Source organism: Spinacia oleracea, chromosome 4, assembly GCF_020520425.1.
Source record: "Spinacia oleracea cultivar Varoflay chromosome 4, BTI_SOV_V1, whole genome shotgun sequence".
Classification (NCBI taxonomy): Eukaryota; Viridiplantae; Streptophyta; class Magnoliopsida; order Caryophyllales; family Amaranthaceae; genus Spinacia; species Spinacia oleracea.
The window spans coordinates 3,891,469-3,918,300 of record NC_079490.1 but is presented as its reverse complement, the minus strand read 5'-3'; the positions used below and the strand labels follow the sequence as shown (position 1 = coordinate 3,918,300).

General features: G+C 36.4%; 3 protein-coding genes across 4 annotated transcripts; 2 read left to right on the top strand and 1 right to left on the bottom strand.

Annotated features, from left to right (window-relative positions):
* Nucleotides 1-385: 385 nt before the first annotated feature.
* On the top strand, nt 386-9,091 carry LOC110783398 (splicing factor U2AF-associated protein 2). 2 transcript variants are annotated; one of them, XM_021987741.2, is made up of 14 exons: nt 386-617; nt 1,399-1,509; nt 2,120-2,254; nt 2,515-2,738; nt 3,253-3,450; nt 3,866-3,958; nt 4,107-4,145; nt 5,237-5,326; nt 5,423-5,525; nt 5,687-5,767; nt 6,749-6,825; nt 7,159-7,239; nt 7,835-7,926; nt 8,669-9,091. In XM_021987741.2, exons 1-14 carry the CDS (start codon nt 548-550, stop codon nt 8,790-8,792), a joined length of 1,518 nt encoding a protein of 505 aa, XP_021843433.1. In that variant the 5' UTR covers nt 386-547; the 3' UTR covers nt 8,793-9,091. The 2 variants fall into 2 exon arrangements, with proteins under 2 accessions (XP_021843433.1, XP_056682704.1); XM_056826726.1 differs by lacking the exon at nt 386-617 and having other exon boundaries at nt 2,038-2,254.
* A 667-nt stretch (nt 9,092-9,758) lies between these two features.
* Nucleotides 9,759-17,015, bottom strand: LOC110783397 (V-type proton ATPase subunit H). The gene is made up of 12 exons (XM_021987739.2): nt 16,919-17,015; nt 16,760-16,816; nt 15,436-15,561; nt 14,726-14,828; nt 14,573-14,645; nt 13,069-13,134; nt 12,862-12,979; nt 12,356-12,550; nt 12,075-12,200; nt 11,806-11,931; nt 11,158-11,337; nt 9,759-10,388 (listed from the first exon to the last, which is right to left on the bottom strand). Exons 2-12 carry the CDS (start codon nt 16,793-16,795, stop codon nt 10,140-10,142), a joined length of 1,398 nt encoding a protein of 465 aa, XP_021843431.1. The 5' UTR covers nt 16,796-16,816; nt 16,919-17,015; the 3' UTR covers nt 9,759-10,139.
* A 4,102-nt stretch (nt 17,016-21,117) lies between these two features.
* On the top strand, nt 21,118-23,214 carry LOC110783396 (pentatricopeptide repeat-containing protein At3g02650, mitochondrial). The gene has a single exon (XM_021987738.2). It carries the CDS (start codon nt 21,254-21,256, stop codon nt 23,012-23,014), a length of 1,761 nt encoding a protein of 586 aa, XP_021843430.1. The 5' UTR covers nt 21,118-21,253; the 3' UTR covers nt 23,015-23,214.
* The last annotated feature ends 3,618 nt before the right edge of the window (nt 23,215-26,832 follow it).

Here is a 26,832-nt window from a genome sequence, read left to right as displayed (position 1 = left end):
GTTTTGTGGTAAAAATTATTCCAACTTGCAATCACCTCTATCTAATTTATAGTAACATTTATCCATACCTGAACAATTCAATGAAATCAGGGGTCAAATCCGACCATACATGTTTGTAATGGTGATTTTTGCGACCCGACCAACTCTTAAATCATTTTACCTTATTAACAAAAGATTTAAATTTAAAAATGTTATTAAAAAAAGTATAAACAAATAGAATTATCATTTTAAAAATATACAATTTGTATCGGTTGGTTGAAAATTTTAAATTTGGAATTTAAATCATGTTTTAATTTATTGGTTCGACGCGAACCCGAAAGCGTAATTTGGGTCATGAACAAACATTATTTGACCCGAACCAAACTTAAACTTTCTAAAGGGCTCACCCAGTTTCATTGCATGTTCTCCAATCAAGTCTATGTCGAGGTTTCCAGAATGAAAGTCCTTGCAAATTAATCAAACAGAGAAAACAGCACTGCAAATTAGGCTAAAACCCACTTTCAATTTCAACCCTTTTTCGTGTTCATCTTCTTCGTCTCGAACAACAATGTCGTCGGTTGAAAATCCGAGCTTACAGCAACCCCCACAATCTCCAACACACGAACAACTTCTCGTTGGTAAGCGCTTAATCTCCCCCTTAATTTTTATCTCCTGTTTCCTTTAATTGAAGCTATAATATCTGATTTATTGATTTTATACCCTATAATCTGTTAAAAAATTGATTCTTGATTCGTTTGAAGCTATGTTCAGTGACAATCTATGATTCTTTTTTGCCCTTTTGAGTTAATAATCCGATGAATTGCATGCTTATACCTTTATTAGATTGCACTTGTTTTAATTTGAGAAATGGGTTTTGTTCCTTGATTGTATTGAACCCTAAAGTTGAATGATTTAGGTTAAGTTCAGTTCATTATGCTGGAGATATTGTAACTTATTATACTATTTGGGGATGTTTGAAAAGCCTTGGATATGTGATTGAAAGTTAGAAATTTCCTACTTAGGTTGAACAATAGAGAGTGTGGGGATGTTCATATTTTGAAAGCATGTCATGCCCTTCATTGTGAGATGTGGCAATTATTTCTGAATGGAGGGAGTTTAGATTCTTTTACTTCTTAGGGTAAGGTTGAACATGAGGTGTGAACGGGCATTGCTTTCAAGGTTTCCGGTTGCTAGGGTTTTAAACTTTTAATGTAGCTGGGAAACCCATTCTTTTGTTCGAAACATTTGTGTGTGAAAACGCTTCAGAGTAAACGGGCATTGCTTCCAAGGTTTCCGGTTGCTAGGGTTTTAATGTAGTTGGGAAACCCATGCGTTTGTTTGAAACGTTTGTGTTTCGTCGAGGAAGTCGTACTTTATTTTCACATATATGTGGTTTTTAATTGTCATTGCTTGTTATAGGGACAGCTGGGCCAACGAGTCAACATTTACCAGAAAATTCTCTAGTGGGATGGTATATAATCGATCCAACCCAGCAGCAGATTGGCCCGTACACAATTGCTGAATTGAAGGGTGAGTTTTACCTTACCAAGTAATGTAGTTCTGTGTGAATGAGGCATTGGTTTTATGTTTTGTACTTCTGTGTGTATAAGGCCTTGCTTGGGTGTTTAGGATTGAGTGATTGACATGTGTGATACATGCATCGATTCATGTTGTGTTTCTCCAGAATGTTGCATTTGAAAAACTAAATTTTGCCTGTTTTTGTAAGTAATAACTAATAACCTAGTAGTCAAAGTGCAAACAGAGTAGTTGAATGTTCTTTGAAGTTTGAACTGTTGATATGGTGCTACCAGCAAATCTTATTAACTTAATTTAGGACATTTCCTCTCAATGGAAATATCAGCAAAGAAGATTGGAAATTCTGGAGAAATATTGAGTGAGGAAATGACTTGGGAAATAAGAAAGTTTTAGGCTGCCATGGTGAAATGTATATACAATTGATTTACATTCACCTATCTGGCTATGCTTTAAATAACAGATTTTCCCTCGAGGATTTTCCTTTTGAAATTTATTAGTTCCTTTTGTCTCTTTCAATTACAGTTCTACCAGTTACCAATTGCACGGTTACACGATCTGTATCATGTTGAAACAACTTCTTAGCTTGTTTACTTCGCCTGAGCAGAGCATTTCCTAAACGGATACCTGACAGAGAGTACCTTTGTATGGGCTCAAGGAAGACCTGATTGGCAGCCTCTTTCATCTGTTCCCGAGTTGATGACTGGCGTACACTGTCATGCAACTGAACTTTCAGCTTCAGGTCAGGAACTTCATTCTTATTATCATTCAGGAACCTTATTCTTATTATCATTCAGGACATTGGCGGATCTAGAAATTGTACTAAGTGGGGTCACTACTCACTATTACAAAATTACTGAAAAATTAAGTACTTCTTAATACGAATTAATCAAAAACTAACTAAAATTATGCAAATTTTTTCGGCCAAGTGGGGTCACTTATACATGGGATCCGTCAATGATTCAGGAGAGACGATTCTTATACATAGTGATTTTCTTGCAGTACCTGCTATCAAAGATGAAGAGTTCGAGAAATGGCAAAAGGAAGTGAAAGAGGCTGAGGCTGAAGCTGAAGCTGCGATGCTAAATAATGGTTCTGCTTCAGGTGATGTAGATGGAGTTGAGCAAGAGAGACCCTCAACTCCACCTGACGGGGAGGAAGAATTTACCGATGATGATGGAACTACTTACAAGTGGGATCGCAGTCTTAGAGCATGGGTTCCTCAGGTTGGTGCTTTAGTATTATGGCTTTCAGATTATTATATGACCTATGCTACAAATTCATTACTCTTGTTATTATTTTAATGGGACTATCCCTTCTTTTGTAGGTTATTTACCTTTTTTTTTTAAAGAATTATATCCGTCTAGAAAGGAGCTACCTATTTCCCTTCCTGTCATTGCTAATCCAGTAAGCTTGCTTCTTAAAAGAGAGAGATATGCTTTGTCCTTTTGCACTTTTGCTAATAAAAGCATTTTGAATGAATCATTCAGTTTGATGTTGGCATGGTTTCCCTTTCCCTTATGGTCCGGAGTTTGAAATTGGTATACCAATGCAGTAGGCAAAGAGATTACCTTGGAAGCCACAGCTATTATCAAAATTTCTGGTCTAGCATTTATTTTGGTGTTTCCTTTGGACTTGTGCAGTAAATTGTGTTTCAGTTTTACAGTGATTTATTGAAAATATTTACAGTCAAAACCGCGGAATATATGAAACAGTCGTTAATTGATTGTTTTCTGGCAGGAGAACCAAGCAGATGAAGAAGAGGGATACAGATTGGAAGAGATGACATTTGTCGAACAAGAGGAAGTTTTTCCTGTACTAACTGTAGATGACACTCTTGCAAATAAAGAAGACACTACTGATGCTGGGGCAGTAGAAGAAAAGGATACAAAACAACGTGCGAAGAGAAAAGAGCCAGAACCAAAGACTGAGAAAAAGGTAATGCATATGCTTTTAGTTGTCTCTAATATTCTTTCACATAAGTAGCTTGCTACTATTTTCATTGTAGTGTTTAACATCACTTGTAGTTGCCGTAGCACCCATGTTATATTGAAAGAGTGGTTTTTGTGTGTGTCAGGATGGGAGAAGGGCCGAAGGGGTGGGATTAAAGGTAGTAGGCACGGTATTACCAACAATTCACGCCCTGTTGCATAAAAACACATTCTTATTTTTCACATCCTTGGTTAACCTTGTGTGCAGATAAAGGGCATACGTAGTTACTTATGCGTGTTTCTTCTGTACTGTCTTTCTTAGATGCCTTTGAGTTTTGTTACTGCCTTACTGGAATTGGTTGTAGAAGATGAATCAGTGTAGAGTCAGTTTTGTCCTCATCTTTTACAATATACTTTAACAGGAAGCAAATAAACCGCCAGACAGTTGGTTCGAGTTGAAGCAGAACACGCATGTTTATGTGACTGGATTGCCAGATGATGTTACAATCGAGGAAGTGAGTCCTGATTACCTCCTAATAAGCATATTTAATGAATTATCCGCAAAGATTTTTTTTGTCTTAAAGCTAGCATAGGATGTATATAGTTTGTACTTGTATTTGCCTCTGCTATGTTATATTTAACATATTTGGTAATCCTATACAGGTGGTGGAGGTTTTCTCCAAGTGTGGCATAATAAAGGAGGTAAGGACTAAGGATAAAGCTTCTATAATTCTATTCTTTTATGCGTAAAGTTAAATATGCTTTTATAGGAAATGGCACACGTACGTGAACATCCGTACAATTCCTATTGAAAGTATATTAGTTTAATTTGTTTTAGGTAGGTGGGCTGGGAAATCGAAAGTGTGGCTCTCTTTTGTATGTGTTTTTATTTTCTTAGAAATGTGTTCGATCGCTTGATAAGAAATGGCATATATAGTGTTTTCTCTTTAAGCTTTACCAACATCACCTAGACAAAGTGTCTATCTTTTTTTCTTCCTTTTTCTAATGGACTAAATTAAAATGTCTCATTTAGTTTTGCAACTGTGACGTAGCTGAAATTTGTGGCTTTTGGGATCAGGGGTCTAATTAAACAACCTCTGTATTAGTAGGGTGAATGCTGCAACCTTCATGCTGGATCCAGTCCACTTGGCTTACACTGTGGGGACCCCTTCAAAGGCATTGGTTTAATGTTGACGTCGATGTTGTAGGGAAAAATCTTTAAAACAAAATTGATGAACATGTAAAGAAGGCCATACTCTATGTGTACAAAATTTCAGGCACTTCAGCCTCTCCATAAGACTCTACTCCTCCTGCTTGTTGTAGGAATTAGAACTCCACTGAATTATTACGTGACTGATATTTGAGCATGCCACCTCCTGACACCTGGGACTTTTCTTTCTAGTCTGTGATATGCATAGAATTACTAGAAGCCGCTGATCTAATTTTAAACGTAGCCCTATGCTTCCTTTTGATTTTATAGAGAAGGCAAACAAAAGTCCACGACCAACATGCATCACACATTCACACTTATGAAAACCTAAATCTATAATTTTAATGCTTATTGATGTTTTCTGTAGTCATAGAGATTGGTCTTAGCTTATTTCAACTAATTCTTCATACTGGAATTGACTGCATATTCAACTCTTGGAGATGTTTAGATATTTCTCTGCTTGTGTGAGAGTTAGAAATTTGGTTTTGTGGCTCACTATGTTGACAACTTCAATTTTGATTTTGTTATGGAATTCTCTCTAACTGCATACCACAATCCCATTGTTGACTTTATTTATCCACAGGATCCTGAGAGTAAAAAGCCCCGTGTGAAACTATACTTCGACAAGGAGACTGGAAGAAAGAAGGGGGATGCACTTGTTACATATCTAAAGGTATTTTCTATATTTGGCTGGATACTAAAATCAATGTGCAATAGAACTATTATTAGTATCTCAAGATTCCAATTTTTTTTTTCCAACTTATACCAGGAGCCATCAGTAGCCTTGGCGACACAACTATTAGATGGGGCATCTTTCCGGCCTGGAGAGAAGATAACTATGTCTGTAACCCCTGCGAAGTTTGAGCAGAAAGGTAAATATGCGCATTAATACTCTGTTTTCAGATATAGAGGCTCATTGTTTGATTAATTCTTAATATTCAATGCCCTCATGGTAGTGCCTGGTCCTAAGTTGCGAAATATGATAGCTTGAGGCTCACATGTTCTTGATGTGTTTTTATACTCTTTTTTCCAGGGGAGAGATTTATTCCCAAACAGACGGATAAAAAGAAGAAAAACAAACTAAAAAGGGTTGAAGAGAAGATGCTTGGTTGGGGTATTATTCTTGTCCTTTCTCATCCTTTTTTGAGTTTCACTATTGATGTTGCGGGATTCGGAAAGCATCTTTAACCTTATGCGCTTCTATAAAGATGACTAATTGTTGATGTTTAGAGCTGAATTATGCTCTTGTTTTGACATAACTATCTTCAGTATTGGTTGGTTTCCTGGAATTGCCCCATTGCTTTTTTGCGATAGTTAGCTGAAAAGTCCAAGTCTCATTCTTTTCTCCTCCTTTAATCAATTTTTTGATTATTATATTGGAAAATGTACTGTCCTGTCAACTGTTGCACTCATATAACGTATAATTGCATGTATTTTTGATTTTCTTAGTCACATTTTCTTCTCATTGCTGCTACTTTTGGTGACGTCGTTAGTTCGTTACTGCTCTTATATGCGAACTATCATTTGAATTTAACGAGGAAACTTATGCATATGATGGCATTTAATTTTCTTATAGCTAGGCTTTCCTTAGATTCAATACTCATCCCGGACCTTTCTTTTTGAGCATTGTTTTGCTGCTTCATTTTGCATAAATCTTGCAATATTGTTGGAATGGAAGTATGGCACATGCTTTCCAACATGAACTTTTCAATCATATTGCCACGTCATATATATTTGGGCTTACCAACATGTTGCCTTGTTTTTAGGACCTTAAGCCACTTTCAGGCGTATACTTTGGCCAACTTTGTATTCTTGTATGCTTTAAAGAACAAAAGGACAAGCAGTCAAGCACCCACTTTTTCTCTCAATTTCCAAAATCTCAAACCTGAATAATCGCAATTTTTAAACCTATATAAAGCAGTACAAATACAACATATCTTCCTGCCATGTGGAAGTTTGATTTTGGATTTGTGATAGTATAATTAGTTCAAAAGCATAATTAGTTCCTGCGATGTAGAAGTTTGATTTTGGATTTGTGATTGTATTTGTTATATCTTCCTTTACATGTTAACCTTACCATCTTATTCATTGTTAGGTGGTCGTGATGATTCAAAACTTATGATCCCGGCTACGGTTATCCTGAGCAACATGTTTACAACTGCGGAAATGAGAGTAAGTGTAAAATAAATTTCATAATTCTGCGTCTCATCTCCAAGGTCCCGAAAGAACATGTTTTAAAGCAGTAGTGTAAAAAAAGTACAGGATTGAACAACTCATGCCTTAACAAGCCCATTGATTGTTGCAATCATTTGTCTTTTTTGAAAGAAAGAGATAGTGAACAGAATGTTTGCGCGAGTGGGCATATTTTTTTTTGTTTTTGTAAATTAAGAAACAATTTTCTGTGAACTTCTCTCATCTCCATTGGACGTTTTTCAGAGTAGACTGCAAAATCCTTCATGCCCAGTTTTGATTTGTTGAATGATATTGTTGTTGCTACTTCTACAGGAAGAGTTAAGTTTACGTGATGAATTGGAGGTAGATGTCCGTGAGGAATGTGGAAAGCTTGGTCCAGTGGATTTCATCAAGGTAAGTGGCTTTTTTTAACTCGTTTGGAACCGAGAAGACGTACTTCGGTACTTGTATATCCTTTAAGAAGAGTTGGAATGTACTTACAGTTAAAGGAATCATTAAACATAAGCTATTCATCTTATTAATCTCATACATTTTAAGAAGTTCCTCCGAGTTGATGGTTGCATGTATTAGGAGTCCAAATTTATTTCTGGTTTTACAAATTACTTCCTCCTTTTCTCAATAGATACACATTTTTACCTTTTAAACTATTATTTTTTACGAACATTGACCACATTTAGTTACACTCCGTAACATGTTAAAAAAAAGAATTCACTACTCTAGTTTGTTGTTCGGCTTATCTCAATGTACATTTTCAATATATGATTCAAAATAAGTTTTTATATAATGGTCAAAGTTGTGCGTTTCTATGAGCGTCTAATCATAATACAAGTAATAATAATAATGATAGTCCTAGTAGTAAACTAATAATAGTAAAGGAGAAAACAACTATCTTGGTGGCTGTCCTCACATTATCCCTAAAATAAAAATAATATTCCATCTGCTTCGGATTTTGTTTTGTTTTTGTTTCTGATTTCCTTTCATTGGGCAGGTCTGTGAGAACAACCCGCACGGAGTTGTGCTAGTCAGGTACAAGGACAGAACCGATGCTAAAAAGTGTATAGACTTGATGGATGGAAGGTGGTAAGTACAAAAGTTTATTGTTTTTGAACGAAATAGTGCGTAGCATAACCTATACGGTTTTGTAGCAAAGCTTGTTTCTTGCTCAATTGTAGGTTAGTCTATGTTTCTTTCATATGGCTGCAGTCGGCATCCATGTGTTTTAAGTTTTTAACACATATTGCATGATCTCATCTACATGATCTCATTGATACTCCCTCTGTCCCTAAATATTTTGGTAAAACTATAAAAGTTTGACCATGAAATCTCACTAATTTATAACAAATAATGTAGTCGTGTCACGTGGGATCTTGTTAGACTCGGTTCAATATATATTTTTAGAATATCAACTTTTTACAATTTTTACGCTTAATAGAATTGGAAATATTTACGTTTTAAATCGCGTTTTGGAGACCTTGTAAAGTCAAATGGGGCAAATATTTAGGTGTGGAGGGAGTAATAATTTAGCAATAGAATTAAAAATCAAATATTATTTAGTAGAAAAGTGACGTGATGAATATTTCAAGATAAATGCCATAGGACAACCTGGATTTGTGAAGAATCAAGATCATCATTTAGCAAATACTTGCATCAATTTTGGGAAGCCTTAATTTTTCCGTCTACCTGATTAATGATAATCTGCACACATAAGCTGTATAATTCAGTTGGAATTGTGCTGCACAAACAACTTTTTGATGTACATGTCAGAACTTACTTACTCCCTATCAGAATTCATTTCTCACAATTTTTTCCCGCTTTTGTGAAGGTTTGGTGGGAGGCAGATACACGCTGTTGAAGATGACGGTTCTGTCAATCATGCTGCGCTCCGGGACTATGATGATGAAGGAGAACGACTCAAGAAATTTGCTGCAGAACTTGAAGCTGAATGAGCCAAATAATATGATTTATGACCAACTTGTTTAGAGAAGGATGCGAAAATCTGCAATTACAAATCTAGACTTCTAGTTAATGTAATTAGTTTGTCATGAAAATTTGTAACCACTGGATAGGATTTGAAGTGCTATGGAAATGGTAGCTTAGATGTACATACTGGAAGGAAGTTGAAATTTTTGTACTTTTGGCTAGATTAATACCTTGACAGTTGACCTAAGATATATTCATATGCAGATTTCCCAATAATGTTAACATCTGACAAGATTTGTATAACAAAGTATGTAGAGTGTGCTCATTCAGTCATTCCTCTTTAGTTCCCCGAGCTGAGGCAGATTTCCTTGTAGCCTGTAACCAGGACCAAACCAGCTACTGCTGTTTTCCTCTGCATTTGAACAACAACAACAACAACAAAGCTTTAGTCCCAAAATGATTTGGGGTCGGCTAAAATCGTCATAGGAGATCGTCAATGTGACCAGAACAAACCAGAAATGATGGTTTTATTTATGAGGTAACACATAGTTGCTTGTGGCATACTCCATCTTAAACTCAAGGATATAGCTTGGTTTGATGTATTTTTTTCGGGGTTTTCTTTGTTTTATTCACTTTCCGTTTTGAAATCTTGGCATTGTGCCATCGTGGTTGGGGAATTGACAATAAGGGATTAAGGGCTGACAAATCGGGTCAACTGTCGGTTACCAAATTGGGTATAATTGGTTCATGGCATAATCGGATAATGTTTTGTGCAGGGTTATCGTGTTCATGCAGATTGAATGTGTGAATATTTGTTTTTTGGTTACTTTAGTTTTTGTCGGATGTCAGGTAGATCAGGTCAGTTTTTTTTTGACATCTCTGTGCATTGTCATGGCATCTTGTAAACTTTTGATTAAGCTTATGTCAAAAAAAAGAAAAAAAAAGATTATGCACTAATCAAAGGTTAATCTACTGAATAAAAAACAAGAAGGTTGTACCAAGGTACGGCATTCATCTACTCAAAAAAATATAAATATAATGTGCAGATACAAGAAAATAAATAAATAACTAGGGTTTATTTTGTTTTCCAGGCTGTGTATGGGAATTATGAAACAATACATCCATCAGCCTACCAAATGGTGAAAATACATGAGCAAAACCTCGTCACAAAGGTAAAAAAGAAAAAATTTACACCCGTCTATAGGTAGCCTCATTCATTTGTCTATGCCATATCGCGAGCCTCAACAAGCTTTGACATGCATACTGTTTATTAGGGGATATTGAACAACAAATCAATCATTGAAACATATCATGAACATCTACGAGATAGTGAAATCCGCTGATATCTGCATCATTTCTCCAATAAATACGTTTCAAACTTGCAAAAAGCTCGCGTACTTGGCTCCCAAGAAGAGCCTTTGGATGCAGAGTAGAGCGTTCTTGGTAACCTCGGCGTTTTCATGATTCATCAGTTTCATCACGCGTTCCTTAGCTTTGAGATCTTTAACTATAACTCTCCCAGATGGATGATGTTGAATGAACTGTGAGAGATCAAAGCAAGCCACGGAAAGGGATCTCGGGTCGCTTGAGGAGTCCAAAATAGTGATGAGGACTCTCAAGACCTGCATTCACGAGAGGTCAATTTCTTAGTCAAAGTTCAGGTGACGGATTGGTAGGCGGTAACAAATGGTGTGTTGTAAATTCGTGAAGAAAGTCATGTACTAAAATCCCCATGGTAATCTATGTTACTCCGACTGACTCTTTGTTTTACCTCAAGTACCCGTATCGGATCCTCGACACTCAGACATGGGTATGGATGGACACTTCATTTTGGTCTAAAATCAAGGAAAATTTTCATAATTTAGCTGTGTCGTACACTTGGACACGCACCAGTGTCTGACGCTCGTACCCGAATCTGAGTAACATAGATGGTAATGCTAATTCACCTCAAGTACCTCATTTTCTTTATTAATCTTCATTACCATCCATTATAGCCTCGGGGTTGAATTGAGTGGGAATGAAAAAACACAAGTTTAGGATGAGCTTATGATCTATGTTACTCGAACTCGGGTACCCATGTCGGACACGGGTATATCCAAGTGTCCGACTAGGTTATTTTGTGAAAAAAATTCATGATTTTGTTCCAAAATGGTGTCCAGTGTCCGTACTCATGTCCGAGTGTCGGATCTACGAGTACTTGAGGTATTATGATGTTACATTTCTTTTTTCAAAATTACACTTCAATTCATTCTCATTTCCGTCATTTATTACCGGCTACCAAATGGGCAGTGACTCCAGTGAGGTACCCGTCATTGAAAGAAGTTTAATGGAGGCTTCAAATATGCGTATAATGTGCAGTATCACTCAGGCTAAAGAGAAGGGGAATTTCACCTGGAAATCATTTTCCTCAAAGTTGGTGATATTCTCTCGCCAGAAGAAAGCGTCTTTGTGAACTGGGGACCAGTCAAGATGGCCAAGAAATACTTCCTGTTTATACTTTTCAAATGAACTCATTTGTTTGACATTGTCCTTCAGTCCTTCTTCTAGTTGATTTAAGGTCTCCACAAGGTCCTGGAATTCAATGAAGGATAACAAGCAGAAAAGTTACAATTTACGGAAGGGAAAGCGAATAACTTTAACATTTCTAATGAATAGGACAAGTGTCAAAAATAATTCCAAAGAGACAAGCTAAATGTAATGCAGATTTTATATATACTTCCTCCGTTCCTTAAATATTGCATCATGGTTGACTTTACGCTTCTGAACACATATTTTGACTCTTAATATATCGAATTATGTATAACTAAAACTTATCAAAAGTTGATATTTAGAAAATATATGTCAATATGAATCTAATAAGATCTCATATGACTACAATTTTTATTAGGTATGAATCACAAAAGATGACCAAAGGTCAAATGTGAATATTGTAAAAAACAAAATTGTGCGATATTTATGGAATGGAGGAATACATTTTGTAAGTCATTGACTCCCAATTGTGAAAATATTCTTAAACATAAAGGATTGGTCATATCTCACCTCATCACTCCAGGCTTGAGCTTTCAAGTTTTGTACAATCTGAGGCATTCCAAGGTCCACCATCTGGGGGCCAAAGGTCCCTTTTGGTAGCAAATTCTTGAAGGTCATAACAATAACCCTAACAACCTACAAGAAATACAGCCCCTGTAATAAGTATACATAATTGTATGTGTGTACCATAATACCATAATTGTATGTGTATACTTGACACATGCTCCAATTATGAAGCATGGCTAAAAGTTTGAAAATTAAGCGCTATATATTATTACCTTCTCCTTAGTAGAACTCTTCACCACCTCTGTCAGCCGTGGCAGGCATCTGGAAGTAGCCAAGTACTCAAGTGCAGGTTCGTAGAATGACAATAGCCAGATACAGAGACAGGTTTCATAAAGAAGCTGTTGAAATATAAAAGGAACACCCACCCACGTAAGGTGCTGAAAGAATTTTACAGATATGCCACTAATAATGGAACCAAAATGCCATCAGAAGGAAAATATGATGAACTGACAGGAAAAATAGATTTTTCTTGAAGGAACAAAGCAAGAATTACCTGCATAGATTGCTGAGTGGACTGCGAAGACGCCAATGGTGTAGATTGATTAGATACCGGATTAATCAATGGAATGAGTAACTTCACCCCATCAACTTGAACAAATGATGATCTGACCAAAGGTTCTTTCAACAAGGTAGCAAGGCAATTTACAGCAGAAGGGATACCACGAGTGGGATGAGAAGGATTCCTTAGCTGCAGGGTATTCATAACCGAAGTCGTTATTCACTAAGACATACCTAAAACATCTAGAAGCCTTCACCTCACTAGATTTCAAAAACTAAAAAAGTCAAACATAGAGTAGTATTGTCACAAATTAAAGAACGTTAACAAAAATAAGGACAAGTAGACATCCATACCATATTAATAATAAGTATAAATAAATAAATTGTGAACAAATGTCACCAAATTTGTCAATAAAATTGAAAGTTCAGCATCATACTGAAGCAAACAGGTACCCAAGACGAAATGATACTTTATATAAGGAAAAAAAACTATGCTCAAACCTGTGTGCAAAGCCAATCCACTAATCCTTTTAAGACATCATCTATGGTGGTCAATTTGCTTTTTGAATCTGAGGCCTCACCATTCACAGCTCCACTATACTGGTTTTTGGGTCGTGCGCTACAATGAACAGATATAATTTAATAACTTGCAGGTACGTCGACAAAGCCATGCATCCAATTATTAGTTAGCAGATTATATTTCAATACCTAACGATTAATGCAAGTATTTTGCAACTCTTCTCTTGTATGAACCAGTTTCCTTTCCATAGCAATCTGAAAATCCATAGACGAATGTTATAGCAGAATCGTGACAAACAAGAGGCATGTGTATGCATGTCAAGCATATTTTGGATCGACATATTGCAAAGAAATAACAATAATAGAATGTGATGTAGTAACAGCCTCGTTGCAGAGGTAAGGATAAGAGCCTCATGGAAATTGTATTGACATTTAACCCCTGTATCACTCCCCACCTTGGTGCAAGCCCCACAGGAAGCATTTGGGTAACCGTAGATAAGAGAAACTTCCCTAATTTTTTGTTACTCTTTCTTTCAATAACAACAACAATCAAGTTGATTTAAAAGCAACCTCAGCCCCAAGCCAATCCAACCCGTTCAGAGTCTTTCAGATGCTACCCTTTCTATCCTTGTCGTAAATTTAAAAGCCAAAGAAAAGACTACTCTCGGAAGGGCTACAAGGTGGTCAAAAGAGTCGCAAATGTTAACAAGCTAAAAGCCAAAAAGAGAGCTCACATTGGATACAAGGAATCTAAGCCTAAGAAAGTAAGAATGCCACTTTAAACTTTAACCTCATGAAATCCACCAACTGTACCAATTGACCATCACATAGAACAACTTGCTGTTTTCACTTGCAGTCTTTGGATCTTAGTGGTAGCACCATAGCGGAAAATCCATGAATTTACTCCATATATTCAGTTAAGAAATTTATTCTTAGCAAGTCGTGACTAAGGACAGATGAACGCTAATACAGTAGGAGGTAAAGATATGATTGAACAGAGAAAATTGTTATAATCTACAAGCTTTACCCATCACAATTTTCTCTGTCGACCCTCCAATATTTATAAGTCTATAACAAACTAACTGTCTTCCTTCATAAGCTTCTCATAACTGAACTATAACGAACTTCCCATTGTACCCCCCGCCTCAGGACCAGTTCCTTGCATGTTACAATAACCTTAATCACGCCACTATACCTGATTACTTGTATGCCAGTCTTCCCACCGTTCGTTATTTCACAACGGTAATTCTTTTAAAAGTCCCTCTGCCTACTGAATCCCCATTTGACCATTAATCCAAGCAGAACTTCAGTCTAACACGTTCCAAACACTTTGCATTTTCTTTGGTCATGCTCAACATGAATCACTCACATTCAACCACACACTTCGGGTTCAATATGATTTCTCTCAAGTCCCTTTCCATACCCTCCCCTCACCAGAGCTGAGATCAACCAATACACATTCACAAAGTTGAACTGGGAACTTCAAATCTACTAAGTTGAAATTCAACATTAATAAGAATATATGATTTATTTGGACGCAATTCTTGTACTGTTAAAGTTTCCCAAAACAATCATCTCAAACAAAAAATTATCAGATTATGCAATTCTATTTCTTAAAAGACAATTAGACAAGGATCCAAATCCAATTTGTTTGAGAAAAGTAATTATCTGACAAGAGTCTTCGTATTCTTACCTTACAAACGGTTCATAGATATCCTCGCTTGCCAGTGATTTATCGTGAAACAGCCGGGCCCTTTTGGAGTTTGCTGCAGAGAGGGAAAAAAATCAGAAAATGGGCCAACAATAAGTTATACAAAACCAGATGACTAGGTGTATCTGCATTTACCAGTGAGCATTTCATCGATCAAAGAAAGGACATATTCCACAGTCTCTTCTTTGAAAATATCACGTAGAATGCTCACAAATACTCGAACGTAGGATGGGCCATCCTGTTACAAGTACAATCACCAATTAGAACTATGAAAATTGGTAAAGATCCATTATCTGAAAGGACTCAAGATGTAGACCATTGTCTAGTGTACACACACTCAACAAGGCACATGAAGAAGGATAACAAAGACGACAACTTTGAAAGTTTGGTATCAGGTAAATAAATTTACTACCGGACATCCATAAAAAATAAGATTAAACAGATTTAGTAAAAAACAGACCAATCGAAATATTAACTGAGTGAGCAGAAACTGGAACGATAGGAAGTTAGGAACCCATCATGTGATGAATGAAAATATGTATCGTGATATAATAAGGTACAAAAAAATTTAAAGCCACAATTAGAAGGTGAATAAAGGTTTCAATATCGAATAGGTTGATTCCGATAATAATTAACAGAGTAATGAAGCCTCTTCTATGAATCTATGCTGAACAATCATACGAACATTCAATAGAAATTTTATAGTTAGAGGAACGGGGTAGGCCATGACAGATCACAACAAAATTAAAAGAGATTATGTGTCACTGGATGCATTTGACAGAAAGACTGTAGCTAAAATTCAAAAACAGCCGCCACTTTGAGAAAGAAGCAAAGATGAAAATTACATCATCCAGCAAGGAAGCTCTCTGGTTCTCAGGCTTCTTGTCATAACGCCTTAAAAGTTGAAGGGCTGTCCCAGTGATCAACTTGGTCGTCATGTATGTCTCCCATGGAATGTCCCTTTTGAGAACCTTGAAAAAAGACAGAGGAAGAAAGAATGAAAGGAAAAATACAAAAACAAATTAGTTCACAACAATCCAGTAGACCAAATATTATACATTTATACATAGTACTAATCAACCAGAATTATACAGGATGTCAGGAAAACAAAGGAAGCAACATAAGTTCTCACATTCAGCTTCAGGGGACATCTACGCATAGTCTAACTCTAGACAGACAAACAAGTATTACAATCAATAAACCTTTTATGATACCTTAATATAAAATGAAAAGTACAACACATTACCTCGAGCATCAAAAAATGGTAAATCTGTTTTGGTAGTCAGTGTTTCTAAAACAGTTGGGTTTCAAATACTTACAAAATTATGATATTAACTATTATCTAGTCAATTCAAATAATATTGCACCATTGGGTTTCAAATACATCTTTCAAGAAAAATCATCTCAAATTCGCACTATTGGATTGTAAGTATTGTAAATATGTTTGGTATATTGCAATTCAAGCATTATCATCTATCATTGAACTTTTTTTTTTTTTTGATAATCTATCATTGAACTTCACCAATTGACATTAAATAATTAGCCTATTCCCCACTCCAAAGTCAATCAGATATTAGCTCTCCTAGAGTTGGCTTACGGATCATGATTGTGGCGGCTGGTTTGATCGAGTTCGCCCAGAAATTCATAATGTGGATCAATTGAGACAAACTCAGTTCCATCTAAACAATGGCAATCTGCTAAATCATGGGTAACTTCCTAAATTCTCCAAAACAATAAATTAATGGAATTAACTAATTATTCCCTAATATTTCGATCGAGTTCACCCGGAAATCCGTAATGTGGATCAATTGAGACACAATTAGTTCCATCTAAACAATGGCAATCTGCTAAAACATGGGTAACTTCCTAAATTTTCCTAAGCAACAAATTAATGGCATTAACTAATTATCCCCCGAAATTTGAGCAACAAATTAGCATGAAATTCAATTCAGATCAAGCAAACAAAAAATAAAAACAAAACCCTCGCCGAAAAATTGAAAAAGACTACAATTTTGATGATAACCCTTTGTAATCAATGAACTGGAAATTTAGATCAAACAAATAAACAGACAAATTATAACCAATAATCGAGCAAAACAATTAAACATAGTCAATAGACCAATGATTGTGAAAATAAATTGAAGAACGAAATTTCAGGAGAAATCAAACCTGGTCAGTGGTGAGTTCGGCATGATCGATCGTCATAGGTTATGCAGAAATTTTGAACTTCAAAGATTAACAAAAACAAATTAAGATACAAATTAATATGAACAAAATTATCCAGATGATGAAGAATGTGAGATTGGAGATTGAGAGTAGATCGCTAACCAGAGGAGAGAGAGACAAAGGGGATATGGAAGGAAGGAGACCAGAGTGTCGTCGTGCTTTCGTGGCGTTACTTGTATGATTTATTTTTTTTGTTTTTTTCTTGGCAATATAAATTGGCAAAATTAACTCGTACTCGATTATCCAATTAATCTGATATTTATCAAAAAAAAAAAAATCCAATTAATCTGATAGAAAATTTGTTAATTATCGCCCTTTTAATTGGCTTTAAGAAAACAAAACAAAGTAAAACACAATTGATTAGAAAAATAAGGGCGTTTTGTATTACTGTAGGTTTTCAGTTTTTGGTTTTTTTTTATTTTAAAAGTCATAGAGAAACTTTTGTGTGAGACCGCCTCACAGGAAAGACCGCCTTGTTGGCAGTCTTGCTGGCAGCCATGTTGGCGCATGTGCTGACGTCATGCTGACGTCAGCACGAAAAAAAAATTCAAATTTTTTTTTGGATTTTTTTTTTTCCGAATTTTTTTTTTTGATTTTTTTTTCAGGCTTAACTAATTGGACTTCAGGCTTAACTAATTGGATTTTAGGCTTAACTAATTTGATTTCAGGCTTAAATTGTTTTGTTTTTTTTTAATAAAAAAAATTTTGAATTTTTTTTTTCGATTTTTTTTTTTTTTTTTTTTTCCAGGCTTAACTAATTGGATTTCCAGGCTTAACTAATTGGACTTCAGGATTAACTAATTGGACTTTAAGCTTAACTAATTGGACTTCAAGCTTAACTAATTGGACTTCAAGCTTAAATTATTTTTTTTGATTCAAAATTTTTTTTTCGAAATTAAAATTTTCAAATTTTTTGGGTACTAACTAAACTAGTGTAAAACATAACTAAAAGTAATAAAATCATAACAAATTGAATAACAAAATAGTTAAGGTATAAAAAAAAATAGTTAAACTTATGAGTCGAATAGTTATTAATTTAAAACAAACTTATTATTAACTAAAACTCATAAAATCTTAACTAATTAGTTGCAATGCTTAACTAAGCTAATTGATTTCATTGCTTAACTAAGCTAATTGATTCATTGCTTAACTAATTGATTTTGTTGCATAACTAATTAATTTCGTTGCTTAACTAATTGAATCTCAAACTTAACTAATTAGTTTCAGTGGTTAACTTAATTAGATCCAGTGCATAACTAATTGCTTCCAATGCTTCACTAATTGGTTTCAGTGCTTCACTAATTGGTTGCATGCTTTAACTAATATGTTACATCACTTAACTAATTTATTACATTGCTTAACTAATTGGTTCTGAAGCTTAACTTATTAGTTTCATTTTTAACTAATTGATTCAATTGCTTAACTAATTATTTTCAATGCTTAAAATATTGTATCCTAAATAAAACTCTAAAATGCATTATCTGAAACAAAAATACATAACTAAAACTCAAAAAATCTTAACTAAAACCAAGAAAATCGTAACTTAAACTGGTAAAATCATAACTAAAACTCGAAAAGTCATAACTAAAACTCTGAACGAAAACTCAAAATACGTAACTAAAACTCAAAAAACCTTAACTAAAACCAAAAAAATCGTGACTAAAACTTAAAAATTCATAACTAAAACATAGAAAATCAGTCCAGCCATTCCACTGAGAAGACCATTATTTCAGAATTATAACTAAAACTAAAACATAATTATTCTTTACTAAATACAAAAAAAAGAGTAACTAAAATATTACAATTCTTAACTAAAAATAAAACGAAACTAAAACAACTAAAACACCAGTATATTCGACCAACAACTGTCATAGTGCTTCCAGCTACGAACCCTCAGTCTGTCACCGACCGCCACCACCGCAAATCCTCCTCCTTGTACAAGAGGTCGGATTGTCAACCGAAGCGGAGATCTATAGTACCACAGACCTATACAACAAAAAACTAATCGAATTCAATTTAATTGCAACAAAAACCTAATCAAAATCATCACTATATCAGGGTGAACATATCGGGCCAAGCTAGCATCAACATTCAACAGATTGGGGTGAATTGAATAGAAAGTCGATCGAAATACAAATCACATGAATCGAAAAATCGAAACCTAACTAAATTAAGAAGCTAAAATAAAGGAGTGATGAAAGAAGTACCAGCGTAACGCCGAGACCACAACCGGCTCCAAACCAAACCAAATCTCACCTTCGCCACCACCAATTGCGAGATCAAAAATCGAGTGCAAGGCACCAAATCAATCCACCGCAGCAGCCAGAAGCTATAGCCGATGATAACGTCAACCGAGAGAGATCGCCGGAATAGAGATCGCAGACAAGAATCGGTGTAACAACCATTAAATTAGGGTTTGAGACTCAACCTCGTAATCCACTCTTTCTCTCTCCTCTTTTCCTCCTCTCAGGCGCCACCGCCGTTGTCGCTGCTTCTGTTGCTCGTAGAGACGACCTCAACTTCTTAGAAATCCACAACCATAGCCGCCTGGCTCCCTCACACCTTCGATCAACGAAAATTGAAACATCAAAAACCTTAAACCATTGAAGAAAAATGGAGGAGAGAGGGATGGAAGAGTTACCTCCGTCGTCGTCTTCGTGATCTCTCTCGCCTGCTTCGTCATCTCCGACAACCATTTCAATGAGAGGGGGCGGCGATTTGAAGGAGAGAGAGAAGAGGGGCAGAGTGGTTGAAGAGAGAGAAATGCATTAGGGTTTTGAAATGAAAATTAAAAGAAAATTTTGATATATATTTTCACTGAAAAAAATTGTTGGGTCATGCTGATGCCAGCAATTACGTGGCATAATGGTTGCCATCAAGGCGGTCTTTTCTGTAAGACCGTCTTTTACAAAAGTTTATCGTGAACTAAAAATTAGTCTTACTCATAGGTTTATAGCAATCATGTTAATTTAGAAAACTGACAACAAAAAACTAGAAACAATTTTTTGTGGTTTTCATATTTTGGTTTTTAATTTGTAAAAACAAAAAACTGAAAACAACAAACGATACTGAACGGGGCCTTTTAGTCAAATTAAATTAGATAAGTGAAGTATAGAGTATTTTCCTTTGTGATTGATGTCTGTCTTCTGACTTCGGAAATCAAATGTAGTTTTAAGGCACGATTCGAAAGTACGAGTAAATTTTGATGTTGAATTTGGTATGGGCATAATGTTTGAGCTCGGATGACTAATAGTTCGGTCCAACACGGCTACAAACACCTCTTATTTTGTTCATAACTAAATTTTTCGGCTCAACCCTAACCTGGTGAATGGTGGATTCAGGACAATTTAATAGGTAGAATATGTCAATCAATGTTCACAAATGGAGTGTTTTCAGACTTATTGTACACATGCTCTCAGTCTTAACCATTAGACCAAGACCTCGTTGGTTCACAAAGGGAGTGTTCAGTGTGGTTTAAGTTAACACAACTTGATTAGAGGCTCTAATTTTCATAGAAAATCAATAAGGCCAAATAAAACACGTATGCCACTAATCTACCAAAGTATTAGTGAAGAAATGTCGAGTTAACTAACCTTTTGGTTTGAATTATGTAAATAAAGAGATTGGTTATTTAATCTCTTTGACTCTTTAAACAAAAAGCGTACACTTTCTTATTCAACCGCATTATCAAACCGTCAACACCAAAACCGTATTTACATGTATGATATTCAAATTGAAACATACATAAAGACGGAATAATTTCTATTTCAATAACACTGAGTGAAATCAGTTGTTAATACTTTACATTAACCCAAGATTAAACAAAGCAAACGAACATGTTTATCAAAATAACTCAAACAAGAGTAAGAAGGACACATGAGTTACTAAAGTTTCATAGAGTACAGCTGTACGGAGCAACATGTTTCATTGACATGTCCAATTTACATCTTTGAACTTCTTTTTCTAAAATATCATGTTGAGAGAAAGCGTTGCAAATAAAAAGAAACCACACAAGTAAAATGTAGCGGTCCTGGCCAGTAGGGCTGACGATTCCTAACCCGACCCGATTACCCGACCTGAACTTGCTGAGGGAAACCCGAACTCGACCTGATCCGACCACGAATGACCTAAAATCGACCCGATTTGACCTATTTATCATATTTTATAGTAATATTAAATTTTACAATATTTCTTATACTTTTGACACAATTTGAAATCGACCCGAAATCAAACTCGTACCTAACCCATCGACCCGAATGACCACTTCTACTAGTTTGTTAAAGGCAAAAAAAATATTCACCGGCCAAAGTAAACTGCAAGTTGCGAGACATTCAATTAAACCCAAAAACCCTACTCCGACAGTTCAACCTGGTTGCATAGCCCACGCACAGCCAAAGCAACAGAGAAAGAGAGAGATTCATCGAAGGAGAAAGAGAAATGTGGAGATCCATAGTGTCAAGATCTTCTTTCGCCAGAAACTTTGGGCGGAAATTGATTTCATCTCAAACCCCATCTTCTCAGGTAATCCACAAACCCCTAAATTCATCACATTTTTCATCCAGCAAACATTCCGGGAAGTTTCTTCATCAAAATTACAGGTTTTTCTCTCAATCTTCTTCAATTAGTGAATTTGAAACTGAGAATCATGATGCTACTTCCTCTGAGGAACTTGAATTGGAAAATAATGGGGTTATTGAAGATACCCATGATGTTAATTCTTCCCAAGACATTGGATTGAACCCTAATACTGGTGAAATTGATGAAATTATTGATGCCCATATTAGTGGGGTTGACTTTAATGAGCAGGAATTAGAAGGGGTTAGTGAAGAAATTGTAGGGGTTGATGATGAGAAATTGGAAAATGTGTTGTCTTTGCTTCAAAATGATGTAGATGGGTCTTTAGAGTCTAGTCTTGATAGTATGTATTTGAGGTTGAATGAGGAGTTTGTGATGAGAGTGCTCGAAACACCGCTTATTCCTGGGGATCATTTGATTAGGTTTTACAAATGGGTTTCGTGTCGTAATGAATTCAAAGCTAATATCCTGATTTTAAGTGAGCTTGTTCGTGCTGTTTGCACTAGTCCCGAACCCAAAAGGAAAGATGTTTATGCTTTGTGGGATGTGGTGAAGGAAATCGGTGAGAAAGAGAGTGGTGTTGTTGATGCCCAAATGCTTAATCAGTTGATATTAGCATTCTCAAAAATGGGCAAAGGAAAGGCTGCATTTGAGGCATTTGGGAAGTTCGAGGAATTTGGTTGCGTCCCAAATGTAGACACTTATTATTTCACCATTGAAGCGCTTTGTAGGAGGTCATTCTATGATTGGGCTACATTAGTTTGCCAGAAAATGCTTGATTCTGGAATGCTTCCTGAAACTAAGAAGGTTGGTGAGATCATATCTTATTTCTGTAAAGGACATAAGTCGAAGGAGGCTCATGTTGTCTATCTCACAGCAAAGAAGAATGATAAATATCCTCCTCAAAAGGCTGTTAATTTTTTGATAAGTTGCCTGTCAAAGGTGGATGAAACTGTAAACTTAGCACAGGAAATGCTGGTTGATTTTCCTGGTGAAGTTCTTAAACATGCTATCAATCCGTTCACATGGGTAATCCGTGGTTTATGTAGGAAAAATGACATTGAGGGTGCTAAGAAATTATTTGCTGAGATGATGGAGAAAGGCCCACCTCCTGGAAATGCAGTCTTTAATATTATTGTCAATTCTCTCTCTAAAGCTGGAGATTTGGAAGATGCAAAGGAGTTTCTGAAAACTATGGAGAGTAGAGGACTTAAACCCGATGTTTACACTTACAGTGTCATAATCAGTGGTTATGCAAAGGGTGGTTTAATGGAAGAAGCTCGAAAAGTCCTATCAATGGCGAAAAAGAAACATTCCAAACTATGCCCTGCTACTTTCCACTCACTCATTCGAGGGTATTGCAACCTTGGAGAATTTGACAGGGCTATGAAGTTGCTGAACGAGATGAAGGATTCTGGGGTTGAACCTAATGTAGATGAGTACAATAAGTTGATTCAGTCACTTTGTTTGAAGGCTGTAGATTGGAAAACAGCTGAGAAGCTTCTAGAAGAGATGAAAGGGAAAGACTTGCATCTTCCTGGTATTACGCGAGGTCTTATAAGCGCAGTTAAAGAGTTGGAACAAGAGGCAATTGGATCTGAAGATGATCTTGTTAAACCATAGACCGGTTAGTGGACCATAATTAGTGTTGTAACATGAAGTGGCTGAAGCCGAAGCCTCTTTTGTTCCTTTTTTTATTGTGGTAATATTTATTTCAGTTATATTCTTTTCTTTCCCATGTGGTTATCAAATTTTGGTAGCATTAATCTGGATGGCATCACTTCTAGAACTGTTGATCAAATAGTACAACAAAATTTCTTCCATTTTGCTATTTATGTGTGAAACTGTTGACATGAAAATATCAACATGAAGCTTTGCTCTTTTTTTCTCCATGAGCAAAAAATAATGAATAATCACTTCTTTATATATAATTCCCTTGTGAAATGCAGCTAAGGTTGCGGCTTTTAATTGTTTCTCTTCTAGCTAAGGGTGCATGGATGATATGTCTTTAAATGTTTTCGCTAGCCTTTGTTTAAGGGCCGTAAATTAGTAGTAGAGGTATGTACTATAAACTCCTTAGTACTCTCATTTCTCTAGCTTTTAGACTTTACTATTCGATTAAGTGGGTAGTTGTTTTGCTGATTATTATTGCTGCCTTCCACTCATGCACTGATGCACCCTAGGAATTGTTGCTCCAAAATTTGTTGTTAGGGTATATGTATATTCATTGGGAGGGCGTGTTCTACAATTACTTAGGTCTGGTCGGTCTTACTGTCATAGGGTGGGGGGCAAACTGCCTTGCCCAGAGCCTGAGATGGGCGCTAAACCACTCTTCTCTCTTTCTGCTGTGTAAGACCCTGTTTTTTAGAGTTGAACTGAGATTAACTGAACTGAATTGAACTGCACTGCCAGATAAGTCCTGAAACTGCAGTTAAGCCGAACAGGGCCTAACTTTGATATTCTTGCTGAGGGTAGAAGAACACTGACAGAGCATGTGCCTTTTAGTAAATATTTTTAGAAATACCCATTGAAGGAAAGGGTATTAAAGTGAGTTTGACATGATGAGTATACTTTGTGTGTGGATTGCCGAAATTGCACACAGTTCAAGACATTCAACATCCACTCCTTATGCATTGTGCTAAGGATGATTAAGGAAGGCGAAGGAGAAGTTTAGGAGTGAGACATTCATTTAAGCTGTAAGCACTAGGTAGCGAATTTGTTTACTGGTATTTCTTTTTTAGCAACTTAGATCTGTTGCTTGAGTTTGACATATTTTGTATGCATATCAGAGGTGTTCCATAATTGCACAGAAATAATTCGGGAACCATTTGCACCCTTGTTGGACAGTGTTGGTGTAGACATGTAGCCAGTGTTTTTTACCCTCATTTGTGTGGGATATGTTCAGAACAGAACACTTTAGTGAAGGACTGGAAGGTTGCCTGTGAAGTTTTGGATCTTGAATTCTTCGTGGTGTAGACGTGTAGCCAGTGTTTTTTCCCCTTATTTGTGTGGGATATGTTCAGAACACTTTAGTGAAAGACTGGAAGGTTGCCTGTGAATATTTGGATCTTGAATTCTGGTGATGTAGATAATCAAGTTAAAACATTTGCAGTAATCAGGTGAAAGTTTGCAGTAATCATTTGCAGTGTGAAAGTTTTGAAAACACTTGCAGCACTTAGGTGAAAGTTTTGAAAACATTTGCAGCAATTAGGTGAAAGTTTTGAAAACATTTGCAGTAATCAGGTGAAAGTTTTGAAAACATTTGCAGTAATCAGGTGAAAGTCTGCAGTAATCAGTAATCAGGTGAAGGTTTTGAGAACATTTGCAGTAATCAGGTGAAAGTTTTGAAGGTGAAAGTCTGCAGTAATCAGTAATCAGGTGAAGGTTTTGAGAACATTTGCAGTAATCAGGTGAAAGTTTTGAAAACATTTGCAGTAATCAGGTGAAAGTTTTGAAAACATTTGCAGTAATCAGGTTCGTGATGCCCCCTCAACCACAGGCCTTCAAGAGGATCTTTTGATCAGTAATCTTTAACCCACAGTAAGGGAAATGTCTGCATTTTCTCATTTTTTGCAGTCGAAGTATTGACAGATTTCGGAGATGTCTAATATCAGATCCAAAGTTCTTCAAAAATGGTCTCGTAGAAGTAAAAGAAATGCTTATAACAACACCCCATTACTAAATTTATGAGATTCAGATGTCATGCCTTTGCTCTTGCAGTCTTGCACCATTTGGTAGATGGTCCAACTGACTTTTTTAAAGATGACTGTGGGCCGGGGTGGTCCGAGCCCACAGGCCGTGTACCTGAATGGGCCGCCCCGTCCCTTGTCAAGCCTGTTTGTGATGGGTTAGGCTGAAATTTTCAAAAAATGCATCTCAGACTCTCGTGCTGGGCCGAACCATCGTGCTTAAACCTAATTTTACTAAGTTTTATTGTGCTTTGCTTGGGCTGGGTCGGGCCTTATTTTGTATTTTCCAAAAAACGGCCCATGACTTGGTGCTCGTGTCAGACTGCGCTTTTTACGTCCCTTTGCTAGTGTGGCCTATTTTTGTACTAATACGGGCCTCGGGCTGGCCGGCCCACAGCCTTGTTACCTTCAATTAATCAGCTCGTCATCTAATTGTTAAAATTACGTGTGGATTATTGTAAAAGTGCAACTACTTTGAAATGGGATAATTTTAGACAACCAACTAGAGGTGTCAATTCTCAATCCGATCCAGTGAATCCGATGGATTAGTCCGACCGTTTAGAATCCGAACCGTTTAGAACCCGCGAGCCAAGATCCGATCCGGTCGATTATATACAACCCGAATTCGACCCAACCCGTTAATATTGATCCGATTAAGATCTGAATCCTACAACAGATCAATCTGTGACAATCCGAATCCGTTTAATCCAAACCGAAGTGGTCCGAAACCCGTTTATGATCTGATCAGTTTGAACTCGAATCCGTTCCAACCCGAGGAAAATCTGTTTAATCCGAACCGTTTCAACCCATGACCCGTTTAATCCGAACCGTTTCAACCCATGACTCGTTTAATCCGAACCAATTTCGATCCAAAATCGTTTAACCCAAACCGTTCACGACCCATAAGAGAACATTAATTATGTAGCACTACTGATTAAGCGTATGACTACTCCCTCCGTCCCGGAATACTCGACCCGGTTTGACCGGCACAGAGTTTAAGGGACTTGAATTGACTTATTTAATTTAATAGGTAGTAGTTGATAGTGGGGTATTATTTTAATGTAGTTAGTGGGAGGTGGGTTAAGAGGTGGGGTTGGGGGAAAGTAGGGGTTGAATTTTTAATTATTTTTTGTATGGAGTAGGGGGTAGGTGGGTTAATAGGGGTGGAGTGAGAAATAATATAATATTGTTAGAATATTTCCATTTTTAGAAACAGGTCAAGTATTAAGGGACGGCCCGATAAGTAAAATAGGTCAAGTATTCCGGGACGGAGGGAGTATTAGTTATACGATGTACCTGTACTTCATTCTCACTTTATACACTCTGCTCAAATGAAACTTGTAATTGAAAGGCGTAAAGAACTTTCAGGAACGGGTGTAGTATTAAACTAAGTTTTATACTATATACTCAATAACTTATATTATTGATCTTAAATTTTTATTACTTTTAAAAGTCAGTTATCGTTTTTGTCTCCTAATTAAGTCATCGATATTATGATTATATAATTTGGAACCAAATGGACCCGACCCGGGTCTTAATCCGACCCGTGTTAGTCCGTTACCCGATTAATCCAATCTGATATGAATCCGACCCGATATGAATCGAACCCGTTATAGTCCGGCTAAACCAGTTAACAATATGTCATGTTCCAATCCGACCCGATATGAATCCGAACCCGTTATAGTCCGGCTAAACCCGTTAACAATCCGTCATGTTCCAATCCGATCCGATCCGACCCAACCCGACTACAAT